The sequence below is a fragment of the Melospiza georgiana genome, chromosome 8 (genome assembly GCF_028018845.1).
Source record: "Melospiza georgiana isolate bMelGeo1 chromosome 8, bMelGeo1.pri, whole genome shotgun sequence".
In the NCBI taxonomy this organism is placed as follows: Eukaryota; Metazoa; Chordata; class Aves; order Passeriformes; family Passerellidae; genus Melospiza; species Melospiza georgiana.
In genome coordinates, this window is record NC_080437.1 from 6,378,609 (window position 1) to 6,405,329 (window position 26,721).

The window sequence follows — 26,721 nt, forward strand, 5'->3', positions numbered from 1 at the left end:
GATGAGGAGGACTCCATTGATATCAGAAGGCTAATTAATTACTTTATTATACTATAATATTCTATAATACTCTATTACCTTATATCTAAGATGAATCTGCCAGGCACTCAACTGCACCATGTCACCATGATATTTCCTGAAAAATCCCTTCACCAGGACTGCTTCTCCTGGGAAGCTGAGAAGCCTCAGACAAGAATGAAAACAATAATTATGTGATTGCTTTGGAATGTGGTCTGGACATTGTTTACCAACAGGTGCATCTTTGATTGGGTCCATGCAAATTGTTTTTACTAAATGGCCAATCACAGCTAGCTGTGTCAGACTCTCCGAGTCAGTCGGGGGTTTTTATTATTCATTCTTGTGAAACCTTCTAATGTATCCTTTCTCTTTCTTTAGTATAGTTTTAGTTTGTTATTCATTTTTATAATATAAGTACATAAAATAATAAATCAGCCCTCTGAGAACTTGGAGTCAAATTCTCATCTCTCACCTCATCCTGGGGACCTCACAACACCACACACATCTCAAGACTGTCAGCCAACAATCCCAACACACACAGTTGGCCCTGATAGGCCAAGGAAACCAAACACCAACACTTTGGGTAAACAATCCCCATATTTGGAGACAATCTCCATTCTAGTTTGGCACAAACACAGGCACAGGAAACGAGACAAGGATTGTTTTGATCATTCTTTTCTCTGCTTCTCCCAGGTTCAGAGAATGTGAACCCCGCACACAAAGGGCAAGAATTCTACTGCGTGTGCCACTTTTCCAGAACAGAGGTGCGGCCTAGAGACATGGGAGTGTGGCCCAGGTGTTATGGCTGAGCTGCTGGAGTAATTAGGGGGTGCATTAATTACCTTCTCTGCGCAGGGGGGGCACAGTCAGACGCTCTGACGGTGAGGGCGTAGGTGCGCCCCACGACCAGCAGCACCCCAGGAGCGATGGTGATCAGGCCCGTGTGCTTGTTGATGATGAAGTCCCCCTGAGCCCCAGCCAGGATTTCGTACACTATCTGCCCATTGGCTCCCTCATCTGCATCCACGGCCGTCAGCTGCAAGGCAAAACCACAGCGTCAGCAGGGGAACACCTCCGGAGGCTCTGGGAAGGTGATTCCGGAGGAGGAGAGGAGAGCTCGGACATCTGGGATGCACACAGGAATTTCTAACAAACATACAGCTGAAATGTACACTAATAAGTCTTTCTAACAAAGATACAACAAACAATTCTAATTTCTAACAATTCTAATTTCTAACAGAGACAGCTAATAAGTCCACAGGTTCTCGGAAGGTGATTCCGGAGGAGGAGAGGGGAGCTCGGACATCTGGAATGCGCACAGGAATTTCTAACAAACACACAGCTGAAATGTACAGTAATAAGTCTTTCTAACAAAGATAAAACAAATATTTCTAATTCCTAACAATTCTAATTTTTAACAGAGACAGCTAATAAGTCCACAGGTTCTCGGAAGGTGATTCTGGAGGAGGAGAGGAGAGCTTGGACATCTGGAATGCACACAGGGATTTCTAACAAAGATACAGCTGAAATGTACACTAATAAGTCTTTCTAACAAAGATACAACAAATATTTCTAGTTTCTAACAATTCTAATTTCTAATAAAGAGACGGCTAACAATTCCACAGGCTCTGGGAAGGTGATTCTGGAGGAGGAGAGGAGAGCTCGGACATCTGGGATGCACACAGGAATTTCTAACAAAGATACAGTGAAATGAACAGTAATAGGTGTAAAAACATTATGAAGCAGAGAAAAACTGCTTGCTGAAGACTGCAAGTCAATTATTTTAGGGTACAAATTAAGAAACTTATTTAGACTAAGCTTATTCCCTGCGGGTTGGAATATATAAGACTTTCTCATGTGAGAAGATGACTTTTTGGTCTTCTTTGACAACTTTTGTCATTCGATAGTAATGAGAAGTTCGTATTTATTTTTTTCCCACCTTTCTGTCCACTTTTCCAGGTGACAGCCCTGGTGGTGCCAGCAAGTCCCACCTCCAGGCCTGGCATTCCAAGTCCTCCTTGTGCAGAGCTGGAGAGCAATGTTTGTGTTCATATGCACCTACTGCTGTGGAAGCCAAGGGGAAGGGAAATGGTAGTTGCTCCCATACAGATACACACCTGGAATCCTGGAATCAGGTGGGAAAAGCCCTCTAAGATGGACAAGTCCAACTGTTAACCCAGCCCTGCCAATGCCACCATGTTCCCAAGTGCCACGTTGTCTTTAAATCCCTTGAGAAAAATCTAAATCCTGGCATTAAATCCAAATTTCAGTGGTGAGCATAATGAAATGAGGGGGTTCTTCTCTTCGCACAGGAAAGGCAGTGGGTTTATCCCTTTTCTGTAGTGAGCCACACTGAACAAAGACACTCACAGACAGGAATTAGAGCCCAGGGAATATATTTGCTTTTAGTGAATAATGGAAGAAAATCCCAGAGTGGTTTTGATTGGGAGGGACCTTAGAGCTCATCCCATTCCTCTCCTTGCCATGGGCGGGGGACACCTTTCACTATCCCAGGTTGTTCCAAGCCCTGTCCAACCTGGCCTTGTTGTCTCTTCCTTCTTTAGGAGTTGTTTTGCTGATACACAGGTTCCTCACCTGCCTTTTCATTCTGTAGGAAAACATTCCCTCAAACAGCACGAGGAATGACAAAGTGACCTGAGCAGCACTGGAACATCCAGGAGGCACAGGATCCAGCTGTGCATCCAGCTGGCAGTGGAACTTACAGGGAATGATGGCACCATGGGGTCCTCTGCAGCTCCCAGCTCCAGGCGAGCAGTGGGAGGTGGGGAATGGGAAAGGGCACCAGCAGGGGTGACAGCAGAGCTGTGCTGGGATGTCCAAAATAATCCCAGCCTCAGGAAGGATCCCTGCAGGGATCTCAGTGTGAGGATAAAAATTCAAAGGTCTGTGCCCTGGCTTTCCTGACACAAACACTCCTGCCCTGGGGCAGCAGGGATGGAGGAGAGGAATGCTGGATGTCAACAGCAAGGGAAAACCTCAGCATCAACTGCAAGGCCAAGGACGGGATCAAAAACCACTCCCTGAGGCAAGGCCAGCCAAACAGCAGCCTCAGTTTCTGCCTCTGGGTCCTTGTCACTTGTCACCTTGCTCTTGTCACCTTGTGACACCTGGAGTCAGGGACAGGAACTCCCTGGCAGTCCTGCCATGCTATGATAGAAAATCATCCACTGAACAGTGCAGCATCACATCAACTTCAGCAGCTCACAGCCTCCCACAGCACCACCCAAGGCTGCCAAACCAGCACCCAAAACTGCCAAATCACCACCTACAACTGCCAAACCAGCACCCCAATCTACCAAGTCACCACCTAAAGCTGCCAACCACCTCCCAGAACTGCCAAAGAACATCTAAAGCTGCAAACCACCGCCCAAAACTGCCAAACCACCGCCCAAAACTGCCAAACCACCGCCCAAAACTATCAAAACTCCTTTGCCCAAGGACAGCTGAAGATTCAGAATAGCAGAAACCAAACCTTACCAGTAAAACAAGAATAAACCCCAAAGCTGCAATATCTGAGTAAATCCCATGCACACACGACATTGGGCACCAAGGGAAGGATGTGAATTCATGGAATCGTTTGGGATGGAAGGGACCTTAAAACTCATCCAGTTCCATGGGCAGGGACACTGTCCTATAGACCAGGCTGCTCAGAGACCCATCCAGCCTAACCCTGGACACTTCCAGGGAAAAACTCAGGTTTTCTACTGGTTTCTAAGATAATCTTGAACCCTCACACACAAAGGCTCAATCAAATACAAAATTTCATTTAGAAAGTCATAAATATTCTGCAAACCAAGAACTAAGCCCACAATAGCTTTAAAAACAAATCTTAATTCATCTCCTACAGCATTTTAGGACACATTGTATAGTGAACATAGGAGAAATGCTTGAAATACTCCAAAAATCATGGAACAGAGACCATCTTCTCTTAAAAATTCAAAAAGCAAATTAATATTTGTGTGGTTTTTTTTTTAATCTATCTCATTCTCTTATTTCTTTTGGAATTCTGAAGGAGCCATGCTATGAAAACTGCAATTTAATCACTTCTTCTATAGCTTCTATACATACCTGGGTGTGTTAATTAACCTTACAGAGAATAATTATCCACCCAACTGACAGAGCTGTAAAAACCTTGTCTGCTGAACTTCAAAAGTAACACATTGTCACCAAAAAAAAAAAAAAAAAAAAGACAAATAAAGCCTTTATGCAAAATACAGGGTCCTGAGGATTTAATGGCAGGATTTGGAACCTGGCCAGTTTTTCCTGGGACGACATCAAAAAAGAAAATTAATTGACTACACGAGCACAGAGATTTAGGAGGTTAATTAAACCTACAAATGCTTGGAAAGATAAGTAATTTGAAAAACATTTTGGGGGCAAAACCAAGAATCAAACCTGGGATTAAACTGAATTAAGGTTTAGCTGCTGCCATAATATATGATTCCAGAAATCCCATCTCCAGCTGTCCCAGCCCGATAGAGCTCCATAGTTAACAAGATTTAAGAAAAAGGGGCTAAAATGTAAAGGGAGATGAGCAAAACAAGGTTTCATTTACTCTGCTAAGAAATTTTCATCCAGCAGGATCAGCTCCATTGCATCAACATTTAATGTACTAAAAGTTTGGCAAAATAGGTGTGGATTCTGCTGCACCAAGAAGTGGGTTTTTTGGGAGGAAAATGAGATTTAGGAGTGGCTTTTTTGGGATGAAAAGGAGATTTAGGAGTGGTTATCTAAGAAGGAAAAGGAGGTTTGGGAATAGTTTTCTTGTGGGAAAAAAGGAGATTTAGAAGTGGTTTTCTTGGGAGGAAAAGGAGATCTAGGAGTGGTTTTCTTGGGAGCAAAAGGAGGTTTGGGAATGGTTTTCTTGGGAGGAAAAGGAGATTTATAAGGGTAGCCTTAAGCTCACAAAGATATATTGGTCATGATATAAAACCTGCTCAGACTCAGTTCATTACTGGAGGAAACTGGGCTTCAGTGTTTGACTTTGAACCTTCTCAGAGCAACATTTGGGGTCACCTGGTCCTGGACAGATAAAATGATGACCAACATTCCCTGCAGCTTTCACCAGATTCAGTATGATGGAAAAAAATCCAGGATTGTTATGGAGATATTCCTGAGCTTGATTCACCCCCACATAATGATCTCTGAGTAGGTTAAAATACTTTTTCATTATCTCCTCCAGGCATTCCATCAAGCCTCAATCCATTGTTTTTTCCTTGACTCTGCAGGGATGTTGGCTGAGCAATGCAAACAAAGCCCAGTTTTGTTTTCTCTCTCTGCTAATCAGGTTTGCTTTGGAGATGGGAATTAATTACCTGATGGGCAGAAGGCAAAAGGTTGCAAATAAATACATAAATAAAAGATGAAGTGAGGTTTGGAGAGGACTTCTGTGAGGATTGTTTTAGGGAAACGTTCAGGAGTGGTCAGGCATGGAACAGCCCCAAGGATGCTCAAGGAGTTTGAACAACATTCCCAGGGGTGCACAGGGTGGGATTGTTGGGGTGCCGGGGCAGGGCCAGGGCTTGGATCCCCTGCAATGCAAATGTAATTCCATTAATTACATTTATGGCCAGTTCACAAGTTTTCCTGTAAAGACCAAACACAAAAAATGTCCTTATGGGAGAGGAGATCCATCTCCAAGATGGATCCATGGGGGTCCCTTCCAGCTGAGGATATTCCATGATCTTAAGATTTGGAATATCTATAACTAAATTGTCTTGCTCTTTTATGGCGCAATGCACATTTAAGAGCTGTAAATCAAGAATTTAGGCTAAGCTGAACCTTAAAAATTAGTTTGTACTGGTGCTATCAGACAAAATTGTTTCAGTGGGGAACAGGGCACTGATCCCCTGCGTATTTTATTCTCCATTTTCCATCAGGGAATAATTTAATTGCTTTTGGAAGAGAGCCCTTGAACCTGAGTCATGCCACTGCACTAGGAAATGAGGCAGAAATTAAGATATATAGATAATTTGAGGCAGGATGTAAGAAGAGCAAAACTGAGATTGTTCAGCCTGGGGAAGAGAAGCTTTGGGGTGACCAAATTGTGGCCTTGCAGGGCCTGAAGGAGCTACAGGAAACATGGAGAGAGACTGGGGACAAGGGATGGAGGGACAGGACACAGGGAATGGCTCCCAGTGCCAGAGGGCAGGGCTGGATGGGATATTGGGCATTAGGAATTGTTCCCTGGCAGGGTGGGCAGGCCCTGGCACAGCTGTGGCTGCCCCTGGATCCCTGGCAGTGCCCAAGGCCAGGCTGGACAGGGCTGGGATGCTGGAAGGTGTCCCTGCCCATGGCAGGGGTGGCACTGGATGGGATTTAAGGTCCCTTCCCACCCAAACCATTCCATTATTCCATGAATTACATTTATGGCCAGTCCACAAGTTTTCCTGTAAAGACAAAATACAAAAAGATCTCCTCATGGGCCAAGATTTAGGTGAATAATACTTTTTGCCACCCTCTGTCCCTTCCCAGCTCTCTCATTTTCCTGCTCAATACTCCCTATTCCCTGCATCCTGAACACAAAAATGAGAGATGGCTAAAGAAAAACAGTGGATTTAAATTATTGAGATGAAATTTTGTTGCACCGCTGCTGCAAACTCCACCCCTCAATGTGCAACTCATTTCAATATCTGAGTCACAGCAGTGAACAAATGGGGAACTGGGCAGAAAAAATATAATAACATAAAAAAGATGGAATTAAGTACTTTACTAGGTTTACTGTTAACAATCTTTCTACTGACAGTTATAATTTACCACATTTAACTGTTTTAAAGTACAGATTTCTCAATTGAGAAACTCTCAGGGAGCACAATAAAATACCTATGAAAGGAGAAGGACAAATGAGAAAATTTCAGGTTGAAAGGAGCAAAACACATAGATTTAAACTTAACTCTTCTCAACCAAGGCCTGAAACAATTTCACAAGTATTGAGAGGAGACAACTGAAATAAAAATAAAACCTGGTTTTGTCACTTCTCTGAAAGGGAAAGAAGGAAAAGTCATTTGTCTAACCACCCAGGCAGAAAGAAAATAAAAATGGGGGAAAATAGAATTCTGCTTGTAATTTATATATTTGTCTGCTATTTGTGGTTATTTTCAAGCAGAAGGTAAGAATTTTAAAATTTCCTTTATTTTTTAAGAGTGTACCAGACAGCAAACACAAGTAACTTAAAAGCTTTTATGTTCTGGGGCTATTTTCAAGAATAAAATCAAAACAACGTCCCACAAAATGAGGCAGCAAGAAAGCACAAACTGGGGTTATTTGTCCATTTTATTTGTACATTGTCCTGCAACTGACTCGGGGAAAAAATATAAGAGATGTAAGAATATTACCCAAAGGATAATAAAACCAAGTGGCTGAAAATCATTCTGATTATTACAGATGGTTATGAGACTGTCCAGACACTCTGAGGTCAGTGTTCTTTTTCTAACCTGCTTTTCTCTGATCAGACAAAGTGGTTTTATGAACTCATTTTCCCCTGGGAGCTGTCAGAGAATCCTCTCCCAGCAGAGGATCCTGACCCCAGGAGGGAGGGTGGGGTAAAAGGTGACTTTGCTCCTTGTAGAAACAATAAGATGAGCACCTCTCAAAATCATTGTGTCAGGGTTCAAAAACAGGAAAGAAAAGTCAGTCTGGCCTTTGAGAAAGTCTCTATAAAGTCTTTAAATATATGAAGTGTGTATATATATATTTGTAGGTGTTTTATACCTAAAGATTGAGCAACCTACCAAAGAGTGCAGCTGCTCAAAATCCTCATCGGGGAGTCATGGAATGGTTTGAGTTGGAAAGGACCTTAAAGCCCATCCATGACATGTCAGGGACACTTTCCACTGTCCCAGGCTGCTCCAGCCTGGCCTTGGGCACTGCCAGGGATCCAGGGGCAGCCACAGCTGCTCTGGGAATTCCATCCCAGGCCCTCCTAACCCTGCCAGGGAACAATTCCTTGCCAATATCCCATCCATCCAGCCCTCTGGCAGTGGAAGCCATTCCCTGTGTCCTGTCACTCCATCCCTTGTCCAAAATCTCTCTCCATGTTTCCTGTAGCTCCTTCAGGCCCTGCAAGGCCACAGTTTGGTCACCCCAGAGCTTCTCCTGTCCAGGTGAGCCCCCCCAGCTGTGCCAGCCTTTCCTCCCAGCAGAGCTGCTCCATCCCTCTGCCCATGCTGGTGCCTACCCTGGGCTCTCTGCAGCAGCTCCAGGTCCCTCCTGTGCTGGGCCCTCTTTATTTCTGGCATCATCACCAGTCCTCTGAAATCCTAAGACCTGACCCTCCGGTTTTTGGTTTTTTGGGTATTTTTTTTTTTTAAGCTGAGTAATTGAGAAACTCAGATCATCTGGCAATGTGGGATGAATTGAAAAACAACTCCTCTCCCAAACCAGCTGGAATTTTCTACCTTCCCCGTCTGATCAGATTATAAACTCACAAAATCTGCAAGTAGTCATGTGCTGACTCTGCAGACAGAAGCATGGATTTGGGAAAACTTCACCCTTGGAATTTAAATTTTTAGCAGAGGTGAGCTAAAGGCCCTAACTTCCCTATTATTCCTTTCCCAAATAACCTGTTCTTGCTCAATTTTCCTAAGAAATGTGTCCTCCTGCTCTTTGAAAGCCTCCAGGCTTGGAATATGTTTGCAGCTGCAAGGCCAGGGTGTGTGTGAGGATCTGGAGAGAAGCACCTTCCCTCTGAGCACAGAAACACTTCAAACAAGCCCAGGAGCTGCTCTGCTTCATCTCAGGTACCATTAACACACCTCAGGCCAATCAGAGCATCCTCAAGGCCAATTTTCAGTAGAAAACATTTTTTTTCCTCAGCAAAAATCTCATTTAGCAACAATTTCTGTCTCATGCTCCCTGGCTCCTTCATGACAGCAGTATTTGCTGTTGTGTTCCCACCCACACTCGTGCAGCATTTTAACAATTTAACTATGCTTCAAACTTTTCTCTTTCTCTCAAATTTTGCTGGAAATGCCCCTGTGGCTGTTCCTGATGGTTTTTAAGCACTCATGGCCAAATTGATGAGGGGACAAAACACCACAAAAAAAGAGTTGAAGATGCAAAGGCACAAGTATATCTCAATTTTCATTTCAGAAAATGCCACTTTCTGAACCATCTCCTCATCACTACTACACTCAAATTAATTCCTGATTACTGTTCATAAAATGGCATTTTATACTTAAGTCAGCTGATTAATTTTATTTTCCCAGTATTGCCACTGCCTTCAGCCACTCTGGAAAGCCACCAATGGCATCTTGTCTACTCATCCATCTGGACTGGCAGCACTCAGAGCAGGGCTGAGATCTTGGAAGAATTACACAAAAAGAGCCTTTTTCCTTTAATTTCAGTGGCACCAGGATTCACCTCCAGTTGCGGTCTAAAACAAATCAGTGCTGGCAAAATTTAATTGAAACTGCTGCTCACTGGGCCCTTGTTCAACCCATTTTTCATTGCTCATTTTCTCTACAAACAAAGTTGCAAAAACCAGCAGGTTTTCTAGCATGGAAAAACATTCCTGACTATGTCCTACTCCACTGCTTACCTTTTCTCCCAAAATGTTTTATCTCAATGTCCTGCCAATAAAGGAGGATTTTCTTTTTGGGATTTTTCAGCTGAAAATTTTTTTGTGGAACCTCAGAGGAAGCTGCTGAGCTGCAGCTCTACAGGTAGAACAGGCCTGACATTTAGTATTAGCAATTTTGAATAGATATTTAATTACTGAAGTGGATGCAGACGCCCAAACTTCATTTCAACCTTGTTTCAGTGCATTTCCGACTGAGATGAACAAGGCTATGTACTCCTAACAAAAAGTGAGTTAACAAAGGTAATAAAAGCCCTGAAATTACCTTAATAACACCTTCCCCAGGCTGCATATCCGTATAGATCTTGACACTGTAGGAAATGTTGGAGAAGGTTGGGGTATTATCATTTGCATCGATCACCACGATGTTGACAGTCACTGGGACACTCTCCTGGACTCCATCAGAAGCTGCCATCTTGAAAGGGACAAAAAAAGCAGGACAGGAAGGTATTTTAACGGTGTATTCTCAATACAATTCCAAGAGCAATCCAATCCCAACAGGAGAAACTACAGCCTGACAACCCAAAATCAGCATTTGGTTTCTCTCTGCATTTACAGTTACAGGAGGATTCAGCACGTGCAAGACTCAGGGCAAATGCAAAGAAAACACATCCAAACCTTTCCAGTACAGAAGTGAGAGGGAATAACTTGGAATTTCCCAGGGATGGGGCTGGGATTGGAGCTGTTGAGTTCATGGGATTTCACCTGGCTATCATCACACCTAGGAGCTCTGTTAAACGTGATGCCTCAGGTTTCAGCTTTTATATTTTACAGATTCTGTGCTGCTTTAGTGTGTGGGTCTGAGCTTCACACTAAGGGATGGTGAGCTCTGTGCACAGAGCAGGGAGACAAAACAATTCCTGCTCCAGCTGGGGACCAAGGACAAATGATCCAAATCTCAGCCCAAGAGCACAAACAATGTGGGCTGAAGAGAGAAAAACAAGCAGGATGGGGCTTCATAACCTAAAGCTGTAATTGGACAATTAACTCCAATATGCAAATGGAGCAGAACTTATAAAAGTGAGAGACCCTGTGACCGGGTGTCCATTTTGTGCCCATTTTGGTTCACCTTGGGTGCAGCCCTGGCTGGGCTCTTGTGCTGCCCAAGGTGGAACCATGGAGGAGATCCTTTTAATAAATCCCCATTTTATTCTTTAACTCTGTTCTAGGGCAGCCTTCTCAAGGCATCAGACCTCCCAGACAACATTTTGAGGTGGGAATTACTCTGTTATTCCACAGAGGAATCTGAGCTCTGCTTTCCAATGACAATGGACAGAAAATAGGAGGCACAGACTGGAAACCCCTGCAGAAGAACTGGGTTTACTCACAGCCCATTTCCAAATAACTGCGGAGCTGTTAAGGGGTTCACCCACAACCTGAGGTAATACTAAATCCATTTAAGCTTTTTCTCCTCCTCATATATTTTTTTAATACTACTGGTTGTGCTTTCTGTTCATCCATTTTTTTTTTAATTTGGGCCGAAAATAAAGAAAAAAGCCCAAGACAAAGTTCATGTTTCTGGCTCCAGGGATTTGGGGGAAAAGGCAATGAGTAAAACAAGGCTGGGAATAAAAAAGAGGGTTTAGATCCTGCTGTGGGATGAGGAGCAGGTGCCAATCCTGGGGCCATGGAGAAGGTGCTGGCAGGGGAATCTAAAATGCTGCACTCAACAAACTCATCCTTCACTGCTCTCCCTTTTCTGGGTGATAAGCACTGTGCTGATTGGATAAGAAAGATTAGGCAAAAATCACATTTTTGTGTGGGCAAAATCCCGGACAACATCCTTAAGGCATGGTAGTATTTTGTTAACAAAGCAAAAGTGATTTTATTTACTTGTAGCTCTATGGATGCAGAGTTTGTTTTGTATCAAACTATATTTTAATATAATATTGCAATATCTAGATTATAATATTAATAATAGCAATTAATAATAAATTACTTAATAATTAATGAGAATTAATTATAATTATTATAACTATAATTAATGGTTAATTAATGATAAATAATTAATTATATTATATATAATACAGCTATTGTAATATATTATAATGTTTTGCGGCAGTTATACTGCAAAGAAGAGGCTTGAGTTGATCAGCAGAGAATCATAAATTCCTTTAGGTTGGGGAAGATCTCCAAGATTGAGTCCAACCCCTTCTGTTAACACATTTTTCCTAATATCCAACATAAACCTCTGGATACCAGTCAGAGGGACAGAAATTATGCCTTGTTTTCTTGTATTTTCCTTCCATTTGTGTTTCTATTAATCTCTGACCTTGTTGCTTTATGTCTGAGCAAGATTTTTGTGTCACATCATTTTTCCATTTGCAAAAACATAAAAGATACAGCGCTGATGTCTGATGGAAATTTTTTTTACACCCCACAGATAACAATTGCCACTATAATGAGCAGACCTTTAAATTTTGCTCTGAAACTTGGAGATAAATAGCTTTTGGATGCGAGAGGGTTGTATTTTTTTGAACTTACAGAGAAGGTGTAGAGCTGCTGGACCTCCCTGTCCACGGGCTGCAGCAGGGTGAGGTAGCGGGTGATGCCACTCGGGGTCACAGTGAAAAACGTGGTGTAGTCGTTCAGGAAGAGATGGAGCTGCGGATCCTTGGTCTTTCAACAACATCAAGGGGAAAAAAAGAGCATTTTGTCATTAATTCAGAGGGAGACTAAATCTCTAATTAAGTCTCCAACTCGCTGCAAGTGCTTGTTTGAGTTGAAACCTAAATAAGCACAAATTATGTGATTAAAAATCTAAGAAACTGTAAAATAAAAAAAACAAAAGTTAAAAAATCTTGCTTCTGGCCCATAAATCTTCGTGATGAAAAATGTATTAAAAAACCACTAGAGTAAGAAAATCCAATTGTAAACAAATACCTGTTTGGCATATTGTTTTTAATAAGTGTCTTTTTCTCCCCCATTACACAGGATTTTTTATACCAGACACAACTTAATATGAGAATCCAGATTCAAGCATTTATCTTCATATTAAAACCCAAAAGAAGCTGAACTTGATTAAGAGAGTAATGAAACAGCTGGGTTAGTGTACTGAACAAAGAGAATGACATGTGGTGAAGTATTTCAGGGAATAGAGGCAGCTCAGGGGGTCTCTTTAGGTGCCAGAAAGAATAAAAAAAAATATCTATGCAGAATTAGGAATTTCTCAGCTGATAGGGAGAAAACATCAAAAATGAACTGAACAGTAATATTTTAAAGTAAAAAGCCTTGTAAATTTACTCATGGCTACTTGATGACTTGGGTCACTCCCGATTTCCACCTCTTTCGAGGTGTTTTTTGAGTTATTTAACTGATTAGACTCTTCATGAGTTAAATTTTCAATCAAACTACATTTCTTTTTGGTGCCCACAGTATTCCAACAACTTTCCTGTAGGAATTGTATGGCCAATTATTTGTCCACGATCTGGTTGATTTAACCTGACCTCCTGCTGCTCTCGCTCATGAGTTACAGAATTTATTCCTGTTGGTAAGGGAATGAAAACTCCAGGAAAATGCAAAAGGCTGGGAGACAAAACCTATAAAAACTGCTTTTAACTGCTTCCAGGGATGTGGAGGTGAGGAACCAGAGGAGTGGTCCCAGCCTTGATAGAAAATCCAGGATTTTACCAGCTGCTTTCCAATGTCATTCCACAAATCCCACCCCTACAGAGGAGGCCATAGGGAAAACCAGCTGAATCCCAGAAACAATCCCAAAAGGAGAAAAGCTGAGTTCAGCAAAAAATCCCCAAAGGAGCATTACTTCTTTGAACTCTTGCTGAATCCAAAGCTCTCCTGGAAGGGTCCCTCCATTAGTGCCATTCCTGGAGGATTAAAACTCTTGGGAGCACAGGACAGGTCCCCAACCCCCAGCTGACCAGGACAGAGCAGCACAACACCAGGACAGACAGAAACTGCTTTAAATGAGCCCAAATAAAGCCCCCAAACAGCAAATATCCCACCATTTAAATGAGATAACATTCCAGGAAGCCATGGAAAAGAATCATCCAAGTGTTCCACGCCAGTGGCTCCTCAGTGCCTGAAGCTGCAACTGCAGCCCCCAGGAAAATGAAAATTCAGTTTACAGCCAGCAATGCAAACAGCAGCCTCTTCATTCCAGGAAAACTTAGGGAAGGTAATTGCCCATAATTGCTCACTTTGTAGACACCATAAAGTCCGTTAAGAATTTAATTTACAAAACCCCTAGTTAGTGTTGCAGTTCTTGCTTTCATGTGTTTTTGAACACTAATAAACAGCACTTCTTTCCTAATTTATTCCTGAGAAAAACCAATGATGGAGATCCCAAACACTCCTGGAGTAATGTGTCCTATTCCTTTGCTATCTTTTTCTTAGAAATGTTCTCCTAATATGGAAGGTAATTGCCTTTACAGCAATCAATGCCTGTTTTACCACCTCCCAGGCATGTCAGAGCCACAGAGCAATTTATTCCCTTCATCTGGAAAAGCATTGTTATGCTTGGACATTATTACCAGGGATATTTGACATTATTGTCAGGGATCTGGGACATTATTATCCCATTTTATGCTGCCTGAAAAGCCTGTTTGGCTTAACTGAACATTGCATGTGAGAGAGAACAGCCCCAGCTACACTGCCAACACAATTTTCAATAATTTATTTTTTAAAATAATTTTATTTTGCAGTGTGGAACTCAGCATTGTGATTTCTGGTGACATTACTAGGTCATGGAGACAAGGCTGGTCTCTCATAAATTGTTTAATGTGGAATTTCAAGTAGAAAATTATCACAATCCACACAAAAGAGCTCACATGCAACCTGCAAAGAGCATTTCAAGCACACAGCTCAAACCTGAGGTACTTTTGAATTAAAAAAGCACTTTTGTAATACTCAGGATATCTTTGAAGATTTCTAATAATTTAATGAACATTAAGCAACCACAATGTACGACTTTATGCCCTAAATTGGGTCCAATGTGTTTAAAGGGCTCTTTGCAGGCTTCACAAACCAAGGGACAGTCCCAGCCTCAAACACCACCAGGGCAGGGAGAAATGAGGGAGGAAAGAAAGGAAGAAATCACACAATTAAACCCAAAAAAGGTGTTTTGCACACATAACACCCAATACCTACAGGGGTGCCACCTGGTGGGACCTACAAAGGAAAACACAAAATGAACACTTGAGGAAGCACAAACCTGGGACTGAGGGACAGCAGAACATTGGGGGATTCATGGTTACAGATAAAAAAACCCCAACAAAATGAGACACACAAAATGCTACACCCAATAAACGAAGCCTGGGCCCAAGTGTGTTCTGCTTGAAAAACCTCTGGAGAAATTCCTGCATGGATGTGGATGTTCCACCCCTGCTGCTCCTCAGATCCCACCAGGGGTTACAACTCTGCCCAAAGCAAAGAGTTTTCTAAAATTGATGAAGATGAAATCAAAATTATTGGGATAATTATGAGACTGAGCAGATAGGTATTTATTCTGTGTGTGTTTCAACAATCCCAAAAGTTTTTGGACAGGATCAATTTGGTTTTGAAGTTCTCCAGGGCAGCCAGAACAAGTTCCAAGAGTATCCAAACTGTTCAGACTTCCCAATTTACAGACTCATCCCCTAAAACCTGCAGTGACAACAAAGACACTGATGACACAGCTGAGTTTTACAACCTGTTCAAGTGGAGGATGATCAGCACTGAAACGCCCATGAAAAATTTGTTTTGTTGGAAGGGTGTTTCCAGCATCTACCCTTCTTTTTTCTAGGTGGAAGGAGAAAATCTTCTCCATGTTCACCTGGAAAATCTGAGATCCAGAGGAGAAGCAGGGGGAATTCTGTGTCCCCAACACAAAAAGATGTGGAGCTGTTGGAATGAGCCCAGAGGAGGCCTTGGAGCTGCTGCAGGGCTGGAGCCAGGCTGGGAGAGCTGGGGGTGCTCACCTGGAGAGGAGAAGGCTCCAGGGAGAGCTCAGAGCCCCTGCCAGGGCCCGAAGGGGCTCCAGGAGAGCTGGAGAGGGACTGGGGACAAGGGATGGAGGGACAGGACACAGGGAATGGCCCCCACTGCCAGAGGGCAGGGATGGATGGGATATTGGGAATTAGGAATTGTTCCTGGGAGTGTCAGGAGACAAAAACCATGAGATATTCATTTTAAATTCATCAAGGAAGACGCACAGTGCTACAGGAACAATTCAGTTTTAGTATTTCTAGTTTTTCTTAAGTGTAAAAATCAAAAAAAATTTAACCCCTATCTTTATAAATCCTTAAGGAATGAAAGCAGCTTTTTGTCTTTGCCTTGATCTTCTGTTTGTTTTAATAATGATATTAATGGGCTGTTTAGTTGTGGGAAGGATATTTCCTGAGTTATTACAACTGCTGCAGTGTCACAGCAGGACTGCCCAGGGCCACCAGAACTGTCCCCGTGAGAGAGCACTGACTGCAAAACAATTGCAAACAAAAACTGGGAGTGAAAGGAGCAATCAGGCAAATATCAGTGAAAAATACTTTGGTATTTAAAATGCTTCAGTTGTCCTGGTTAAAAAAAAAAATCTATTCTTTTTTCTTCTATAGTGATATTACTGAAAATTCATGACTTGCACTTGCAGCTGCATTTAAAACTTATTTTATCCATTACTTTCTCTGTCTGCTCACGCTGCTGCCAAGACATCCTTAAGTGAAATTCTTTCAAATTTCCCACAAGTTCTCTGGGGAAAAAAAAAAATAAAATCCAGAGAATCACAGAATGCCCTGAGGTGGAAGGAACCCACAAAGATCATTGGGTCCAGCTCCTGGTTCTGCATGAGATAACCCAGGAATGGCAAGGCCAGGTTGGACAGGGTTTGGAGCAGCCTGGGACAGTGGAGGATGTCCCTGCCATGCCAGGGGTGACACTGGATGGCTTTAAGACCCCAACCCATTCCATGATTTTTACTCAGTGCAGCTTTACCACTAACCTTAACCACTGGATAAATCAATCTTCTCCCATGAAAACCAAAGAGGAAGTAAAAAAGAGGCTTGGGAAGCCTTGTGTAAAGAGCTCTCAGCTCACACAGTTTAAGTTCCTCATCTCAGCTTTGGTTTGCTCAGGTCTTAAGGTACTCCTGTAGCTTAATTTAATTTATGGCATTTAAACAGAGCACTTAATTATATCAGCACTTGGCAGGGCTGCTCTACTGAAAGGTCTGTTTGCAATGTCCCATCTATAAATTAATTTCTGCAAGGTTTATAGCAGTTCTCTGTTATATTCCCACAGGGTTTCAATTTAGAGTGGGTTTTGTTCATTTTTTTCCTCAGACACCCAGTTAAGTGAGCACTCTCTTTCAGCATTTACCTGAGGACATGGAGTCATTTTAATATTTCAATTAACAGGCAGAATTCATTATGTTTGACCAGGGTCACCACTGGGAACTGGGATGCACCAGCACAGAGGGGGCTTGTCTCAGTGTTTCATCAGCAATCTTTAAATTTAAATATATTCCTAAAGACATGAATTTACTGAGGTACAATGAAACCATCAGGACACTGAAACCTGCAGAAGTTAATGACCATTCCCTCTGCCAACAATGCCACCCTGAGGTCCCATCTAGCTCCATGAGGAGCAATTTTAGTGTTTGGCCATTTTATATGGGAGCTCTATGCAATTGCTGCACTCCCAGCTGGAATTCTGGGAATTCTCCTGCCCACAGTAGGTTAGAAGGATTCTGTGAGTCCCTAGCACTGAATTGAAACACAGGCACTTCCATCTGGTTCTCTCACATCCATGTTACACCTGTAGCGTGCCACAGCTTTGGAAAGGGCTGTGCATGAACCAGGTGATGCCAAAGGAACACGAACATGAAATATTTCCACCTAGGGAGGAGGCTGATCCCCTCTGGCTGTGTCAGAGAATCCTAGAATGGTCTGATTTGGAAAGGACCTTAAATCCCATCCCATTCCACCCCTGCCATGGCAGGGACACCTTCCACTGTCCCAGGGCGCTCCAGCCTGGCCTTGGGCACTGCCAGGGATCCAGGGGCAGCCACAGCTGTGCCAGGGCCTGCCCACCCTGCCAGGGAACAATTCCTAATTCCCAATATCCCATCCAGCCCTGCCCTCTGGCACTGGGAACCCATTCCTTGTATCACTGCACACCCTTGGAAAAAGCCTCTCTCCATTCATTGAGATGTTAATACTCCTGAATTTCTTTATCTCTCCCAGTGACAGCAGAACTCCACAACAAGAAGAAAACCCCAAAATAGATGTTACTACTTGGTTACTATTCCTCTGGAGATGCCTTTCACTCTGAGCAATGTTACCAAAATCTGGCAGAGCAAAGAATTCAATGAACTTTCAGCCTCCTACTGTTCCTCCTACTCCTCTTTTTGCTTGAAATGAGGAATTCCTTTCTCTGTGAATCCCTTTCCCATTTCCCATGGTTTAGGGCAGGCTGATCCCTGTCACAAAATGCATTTTGATTCCTCTGTGCAAATAAGCATTCACCACCTTGAACAGAACAGAGCCTTCCGGAGATGTGAGCAAAACAAACCAGAAAAAAACCCATTCCCAAACCTATCTGAATTCAGAACAAAACCAAAACATCGTAATGAAATTGAATTTTTTTTTTTGTAATCATTGATCTTAATAGGTTTGTCTCAATAAAAAATAACCAAAAAAAAAAAAAAAAAAAAAAAAAAGAAAGGAATTCTGGAAATAATAAAGCTGCAAGCCCCCCAGAAGAAGCAGCTGTACCTCCTCCACGTCGTTGTCCAGCACCACGAGCTGCAGGGGGGAGGTCAGGTTCCGGTTGTCCGAGATGGTCGTTCCCACTGGGGAGGATTCCAGGATGAAGCCCTCGTAGGTAGACCTTGTGAAATAAGGCTTCTGGTTGTTCTCATCCAGGATCTCGATGTGGAGATTGGCAAAGGCAGGGAGAGGGTGGCCGTTGTCTTGTTCAGCCTAAAACAAAATCACCTCGTTTATCAAAGGTTCCCACTTATGAACATTGACTGGGGATGGTTCTATTTAGGAGTTGTAATTCAGTTAAAAAATAAACTTTTTTTCTCAGGTCCCCCTACCATGGAACTTAACATCATGGAAAAGAGAAATACCAACTAAAAATTAGCAAGGAGACAAGAACAGGATCAACTTCCATCACAGCCACAAGAAACCCAAACCTTGTGCAAACACAGCTCCTTAAACTCTCAGGATTGAGACGTTTGTGAAAATCTCTGAGGGATGAAACAAAACTGAGAATTGTGATTGCACAGCAGAACTCACAGCAGCAGCAAGAGAGTTAAACACAAAAGGTGGGAACAGCACACGTTTGCTTCCTCTTTCCTCAAATCCACCTTTTCAGTGTTACATGAGTGGGATTTTAATTCTGATTTTGCCTGTTTTTAAATTCCAGACTAGTTTGGGTTAGAAGGGATATTAAAGTCCATTCATTCCCACCCCCTGCCATGGCAGGGACACCTTCCACTGCCCCAGGCTGCTCCAAGCCCTGTTCAGCCTGGCCTTGGACACTTCCAGGGATCCAGGGGCAGCCACAGCTGCTCTGGGCACCCATTCCCAGGGAAGTTGTGGATGTGTCCAGCAAAATTCTTTACATCCATGAATAACCCCCACATCTCAATGGCAGCCCTGCACCACCCAGGAGTCCTGCTCGCTGATATTTTTCACCTAATTTATTCTTATTCTCAAACTCTCTAAAGATAAAAACACTAATTGCCCATTCCACGGTGCTAATCCTATAAAAACCTACAACCTACTTTGTTTTCCTGTAACCTCCCAACCAACAACTAATTAAAGCAAAGAAACAAGGGAATTAGGAGATAAAAAGTAATTTGGTCTCCAGTTTATTAAGAGCAAGCCAGCTTTAATTACAGTCCTGCACATGACACTGCAGCAAGACAACAGTCAGGGCATAAAAAGAGTTTCCTGTTCCTATATCCAAAATTTGTATTCCCAAAATCTGGGTGCACACAGACCCTGGATCACAAAAGAGAGATTCCTAAATTCCTGTTGTTAACAGGATTTTCTGTTTGCAGAGGTTTTACTGCTAATCTGGTAATTCCCCCTTTTCAAACTGATAATTCCTCATTTTTCAAATTGAGAGTCCAAGGAATCTCAGTCTGAAAAAAATCCACTTGACTTTATCATAGTCGTAAAAAATTTCTTATTTAAACTTTTCTTATTTAAACTATTATTTTAAACAAAAAAATTTCTTATTTAAACTATTATATCTTTACTTGGTCGGAAAAATGTTAATTCTCTTAGCTTATAAAACAGCAATAATTTTATGATAAAAACTCTATTAAAGAAAAAGAAGTAATAAAACTTTATATTTCAAATAAAAAGAAATATAAGCATAATAATCGTTATTTTCTTCAAAGGAGGTAATGACAGCTTAAGTAATCCATACAAATCTAATTCTCAGTTTTTAAGAAAAAATGGATTCTTCTTTTTAAAATAAAGCTGGAATACTCTTGAACAACAGGAAAAAATACCCCAGGCTCCAATCCAGTCGATGCTTCACTGAACAAAAATAAATTACATGGGTCAAACTCAACGTCACCAAAATTACCTAGCAGGACTCTGACCAGGGAGGTGAAATTCCAAAAACATCTGGAGATAGAATTTTTGCCCCAAAGTACTGAAAGCATGAGAGAAAATGCCAGGACAAGTCTGCTCCTCAAGCAACACACACTGCTGGGATTATGTTTTATAAGCAGATCCATCATGGTATCACAGAATCCTGGAATCTTTTAGGATGGGAAGACTTCCAGGATCATGGAGTCCCAGCCGTGCCCAGTGCCCACCTTGTGCCCAGCCCAGAGCACTGAGTGCCACCTCCAGCCCTGCCTGGGACACCTGCAGGGCTGGGCACTGCAAAGCTCCCTGGGCAGCCCCTGCCAAGGCCTGGAATGGAATTCCAGAATGGAATGATGGAACTGGGATTGTGGGTGTGGAGTTTGAATAGAAGTGTGTAATGTAACATGGTGGGAAACTTAAGAGTGTAAGGTTTTAGAATACAGTAATATACATAAACAAGATGGAGGTTTTAGGACAGAGGCTGGTCCTTCTTCTTCATCTTCTTCTTCACCTTCTTCTCCATGGGTTTGGGTGGTTTTGTGAATTTGGATAAAAAAGTCCACATTGCAGGCCATGAGTGGTTGGTTATTGAGTTAAAAAGTAAAAATAATTCAGGTGTCATTTCTTAATTGGACAGTTTATCCTTAAAAGGCCTTGTAGAGAGAGAGATGGAGCTCCATTTTTAGTTTGTTACAGTGAAGTTCTGTAGAACTCAGGGTTTGTGAGACTGTGACATAGATAAGAACTAATTCACCCTTTGCATGCAGAAATTGCTGCTGCTGTCCCAGCTGAGCCTCCCCTGGCCCAGCCTGAGGCCCTTTCCCCTTGTCCTGTCCCTGTTCCCTGGCAGCACAGCCCGACCCCCCCTGGCTGTCCCCTCCTGGCAGGGAGTTGTGCAGAGCCACAAGGGCCCCCTGAGCCTCCTTTGCTCCAGGCTCAGCCCCTTGCCAGCTCCCTCAGCCCCTCCAGGGCTCTCCTGAGGTGCTCCTCCCCACAAAACTAACAAGGATTGTCCATCATTAAATTCGCTTTTCTTCTCCTTCTCCAAGTAAAATCGGTCCCTTCCTGGCCCAAAGTTTCTGTACAACCCCTGTGAGTTACTCTACAAGAACACTTAATGTTTCTCGCTATAAAGAGATCCTAAAAAAAAGGAAAATGCAAACAGAGGGTCTCAATCTTCTGAACAGCTTGAAACACCACAATAATGGCCTTGCTTTAATGTCCAAGTGAACCCAGAGCTCATTCTGGGATAAAAGCAGGAATATTCACCCAGGAAGGTGTTGCAGGCTTTGTTGAAGTGCTGGGAATTGCACATGGCCAAACACAAAGAGAGTTGTTTGCTCCCAAAATTGGACTTCAAATTTGAAACCCTGGAGCCCAACATAACAAAGCAAAGGAGTTCTTCCTCACTGAGCACTTCCACTCAAAATCACTTCAGCTTTCTTTCATGTTCACCACTCAGAATGATGGATTAATTTTATTTTTTTTGTTTCCAAAGACATGACTATTTAAGGAAAAAAAGAGTAAGCTTTGCCAACAGCCACTTCTTTTTGCCTTTTGTTTGAAACAAGGAATTTCATATTACAATGTGAGGAACTGATTTGCTTTCATATGTTCCATGAAATCAGTCCTAGAAGCAACACCTGATTACGAGCAGAGCAGAGATTGCTTCATAATACTCCAAAAATATAAGAAAAGCTGTAACATTAACGATTTTCGCTCCAGTGCCCCATTTCTTAGGGTTTTTCTTAGTGTGGGTTTCTTTTTTCTTCTTTGTTTTGTGGTGGTTTGGGGTTGGTTTTTCTGCTGTTTTTGGTTTTGTTGTATTTTTATTTTTAAGAGATGAAGTTATACCTCATGAGAGTTGTTCCAGATATTGAGTCCTCTAATGAGAGTGCAAACCCTTCTCCCTCACATTGCCCTGTTAAACACTTGCCTGGCCTTGCTGGACAAAGGTTGTTTCCTAACACATATTTTGGAGCACAAACAGCAAACAATTTACATTTTCTTCACCCAGAAAGCCACTGATATCTAAGCCACAAAACATTTGAGTTCCAGTCCTTCAAAGAAAATGCTTTCATGTCAAAATAATGGAGGATCTCTCAAATAACTCTTCACATTTCTACCAAGATACAAAAAAAGCAGCACAGGATTAGATTCTGGTAGTTAAGAGCAGCCAAGGGAAAAAAAAAAAAAAAGTGAAATGTGTTAATTCTCACAGATATTTAAATGTTTTTATTAGATCATCTGTGCTGAATCTGCTTGTATCTATAGTGTCCATAATTTTATCCTGATGGGAGACAGCAGGAAAGCAGTTCCAGGAGGGTTGCAAGGAGTTAATGGAAGGGTGTAGGAGTTAACCGGACCAGTAGGAAATGCACTCCTTGAAAAGCAGCAGATGAAACGACTCCCTCAAAAAATGAAAAATTAGAGCAACGCAAAAGGCTCCCTCATGGAAGCACAGAGAATTCCAAGCTGGAAAGGACCCACAGATATCACTGAGTGGAATTCCAAGCTGGAAAGGACCCACAGGGATCATCAAGTGGAATTCCAAGCTGGAAATGAGCTCCAGGGATCATCAAGTCCAGCTCCAGGCCGTCAGCACAATCCAGAGTTAAAATATTCTCCAGCCAGTTCCCAGTGCTCCCTCTCACTGCCAAAGCAGCAGGTCCTGTCCTGGAGAAACATCTAAAACAGAGCAAAAGGTGGCTCCCCTTGATAAAACCCAAGAATTCCCATTTTTCCATGGAATCCCAGAATCCACTTCAGAAATCCTTCATCCAAAAAAAAAAAAGAAATCTGTCCTAAGGTGCAAGGAAATTTAATTGTTTTAGCTAAGACACGCCCATGCTGCTCCTTTTCTCCAGGACTACAGAGTTATCTGAAGTGTAAAACAGGCTAATTAGGATTAAAAAAATAAAAAACAACAAAAAAACCCACAAAAACTCAACAAGCAAATGGGGGTTTTGTCTTCATGCCAGATATTTTGATAAAAATGGGAAGGTTCATCCTGGGAAGCAAAGAAAATCACAAAAAAAAAAAAAAAAAAACCAAAAAAAAAACCCCAAAAAACCCAACAAAACAAAAAAAAAAAAAAAAAAACAAATCCAAACCAAATTAATAATAACAAACCCAAACAAATAAACAAAAAAATCCAAAAAATTGCTCTGTCCTTCCAATCCCAACAGGAAGATGAGCAAGTGGAGCTGAGGGGAGAGTGGAGCATGGGGGAAAATGGGAGCTTCACACATCCTGAAAAAATTGGGATGTCAGAATTTATTCCTGGTGAAGGGCTATGCACAAATCCATGTGGAAGAACAGCAGGGGGAGCTGCAAATTGAACTCCAAGAAGATCTCAGATTTAAGGAAAGCAAAATGAGGTGGCTGAGGGTGGAACCAGATGGGCTTTAATGTCCCTTCCAAGCCAAACCATCCTGGGATTCTCTGATCTATTATTTAAATGGATGGGATGGAAATCAGGAGCAGGGAGAGAGGGAAGGAAGGGCAGGGTGACCAAAGGGCTCCTTTGGAAGGGGAGATCACTCAGTACAACTGAACAGGGAGGGCAGGGAGAAAGGAAGAACAGCATTTATCCAGATTTAGGCTAAATTTTAGGATTGGAGAATAATTCCCAAGGTCAGCATGTACAGCACGAGGAAAGAAGCATTGAACTGGATTAAAACTTGGCTTATGAGCAAGGAGGACAGAATGTCTTTAGAACACAGAAAAAGGTGACTGGTATCACTGTGGCAGGGAAATTAAATCATCACAAAGTGTGTCCGGACCCTGGACTTAAAAAAAAAAATAAAAAAAACCCCAAAACCCAAAGCATCCATTTTAGGGCCATGGGTAAAGAGTACCAGAAAGACTCACAATGCTGCAGGGCAGTGAACAGTAATTACTGTTAATAATAATTAATTAGATTGTTTTCCAAATATTACAGCTCTTCCTTCTTCCCTTAAAAAAACCCCACCATATATAAAACCATTCGGGAAATTTTTAATGGCTGAATGTTAAATTTTACACAGAAAGAGATTTTTTTTTTTCTTGCAGAAAGGAAATTTCTGACAATAAAAGTATTACAGGACATCCAAATTATTGACTTAAATTATTTCATTACTCTGAGAGTTCTGACACAAAATTTAGGGTCAACCTTACTGATCTGAAGAAATATTGTAATTATTTAAAGGAAAAGTTTGGGTGCCCTGGACCATGTTTTTCCTTCATCACAAAGACAAACCCTGTCCCTGCACTCAGATTTTTAATTCTACATCAAATCCCAGCACTGTATTAAACACAAGAGAGAAGAAAAAAAAAAAAAAAGCTGTCTCAAAGAGAATTAATTGAATTCCGAGTTCACCTAAGGGCTGAACCTTTGAAAAACTAATTTAAAAACTTATTGTCCTTAGCGCCTACAGGAGATGCACAGCCAAACGAATGATTTAGAAAATTTCAGCCTTGACAGCAAGAGGATGGAGCAACTCTTAATGAAAATGAACTTCTTCCATTATTTTCCTAATCTGTTGCCCTGAGTAGAAACCCCAAAATCTAGAGGAGCAAAAAATAAGCACAAATCTTCTGAAATGCAAGAAAATTAAGATATAGGAAGAAGGAAACTTAGAGCTACCCAAACAAAGGTAACAAAGGTGAATAGATGATGGAGCCAGGGGATCAGAACAGGCTGGGAAGAGAGAAAGGCTGAAATTCTTGCAAGAAATCAACCAAACCTTGCAGACACAAAGTTTCTGAAAGGGTAAAAATAAAAATTAAAAAAAAATAGATCATTCAGAACTTTTTAAGTCTTAAAACCTATGGAGCATTTCTCTAATCCAAGAACTTCCAGTCCAGTGAGCCTCAACTGATGGACATCTCCTCCTTGCCAGGATTGTGCTGTTTGAAATTCAGAATAAAAACAGCCACAGAATCACCAAGGCTGGGAGAATCCTTCAAGGTCATCAAGTCCAACCCAGCATCACCCCTAAACTGTGTCCCCAAGGGCAGGTCCTGATGTCTCCTGAACATTTCCAGAGAGGGTAACTCCAACACAACCCTGGGCAATTTTTTCCAAACCCTGACCATTTTTTCAGGGAAAAAAAGAATTTTTCTTTATGCCTAATTTGAACCATCCCTGGTGAACATGGATAAGAAGAATAACTCCAAAATCCTGCTTGAGGCTGCAGCCAAACACAGGAGCCTAGAGAAGCAGCTCAGATCTCCCTGGATTTCTCTTTTTATTTCTAAATTTGTCTTCCATGAGCCAGCCTGGCTTCCCCTTGAGCCCAGGTCAGCATTCAGCCCCACAGCACTGCCTGTCCAATTTGAGTCACAGGAATCACAGTTTGGGTGGGAAGGGACTTGGAAAACCATCGCACTCCACCCCTGCCATGTCAGAGACACCTTCCACTGTCCCAGGGTGATCCAAGCCCCATCCAGCCAGGACTGGGGCACTGCCAGGGATCCAGAGGGAATTCCATCTCAGCCCCTCCCCACAGGAAACAATTCCTGCCCAATATCCCATCTTGATCTCCCCTCTGTCAGTCTGAACCCATTTCCCTTTTTCTGTCCCTCCAGTTCCTGTTGCAGGGTCCCTCTCCAGCTTCCCTGAGATCCTGAAAGGTGCTGTGAGGTCTCCACACAACCTTCTCCTCTAGAGAAAACCCCATTTTGTCTGTTTGTATCCTGCCAGCTCCTTGTCTCAGTTAAGAATTCCTCACCCTGGCACTGCAGAAGAGGCTGAACTGCTGCTTCCTCCTCACTCCCACCAGCACTGGATTTTTCAGGTGTCTGTCCCAGCTTCTTCCTTCCCCACCTGGAGAAGACTCTGTCCTGCCCTGTCCTTTTTGGGACACTGTGCTCAGGACACCTGGATCTGTTCAGAGCTGCAGTGCTTTGCTCCCTGTTCTTTTCTCTATTTTCACTAATGATTTCTAATGTTCCATTTCCATTTAATACTCTATTTTTTTTTTTTTTTTTTTTGGATCACCAAGCCAACCTTCACACTCTGTTCCCAGTTCCAACACCAAGATCTCATTCCCAAGTCAGGCCAGAACCCATTATTTCCATATAAAATTTCAGGCTGATCCTTCCTGACCCGTTTCACTTTATTTTTAAGCCATGCCTAATTTTATCAGCTGTTTTATCACCAACTCAAATTGGTCTTGCAAAGTCCCTCTGTAATTCTGCAGGCAGTCCCTGAAGTTCCATCCCAGGAAGTGTTTGGAAGACATGGGGACACGGAGTAGTGGTGGGATTGGCTGGGTTAATGGATGGAATTGATGATTTCAGAGGGTTTTTCCAAACTAAATGATTCTGTGATTATATCTTTGTCTCTACAACCAAAATATTTTCCATATATTATATATATATATATATTATGATTCTGTAATATCTCAGGATCAGAATTAGCTATTACTTCAGGAATTCAACCACTGAGATCATTCCCAAGATGGTCCAACCTAGAGCTCTCCTCCACAACCTCCCTGTGTTTCAAACCTGACCAATTTTTGCCCTTGCCAGTAGCTGGCAAACATCCTCTCCCAGTCTCCTTGTATTTCCACTTGG

At 42.3% G+C, this 26,721-nt stretch overlaps 1 protein-coding gene across 4 annotated transcripts in view; it reads right to left on the reverse strand.

The window, feature by feature from the left end:
• The window catches only part of PCDH15 (protocadherin related 15), a 638,977-nt gene that overhangs the window by 130,364 nt on the left and 481,892 nt on the right, over positions 1-26,721 (reverse strand). For all 4 annotated transcript variants that reach the window (XM_058028641.1, XM_058028640.1, XM_058028642.1 and 1 more), the window contains 4 exons: positions 18,319-18,525; positions 12,101-12,235; positions 9,882-10,031; positions 861-1,054 (listed from right to left, as the gene is read on the reverse strand). In XM_058028641.1, the coding sequence (XP_057884624.1) occupies positions 861-1,054; positions 9,882-10,031; positions 12,101-12,235; positions 18,319-18,525 (686 nt within the window). The remainder of the gene's footprint in view (positions 1-860; positions 1,055-9,881; positions 10,032-12,100; positions 12,236-18,318; positions 18,526-26,721) is intronic.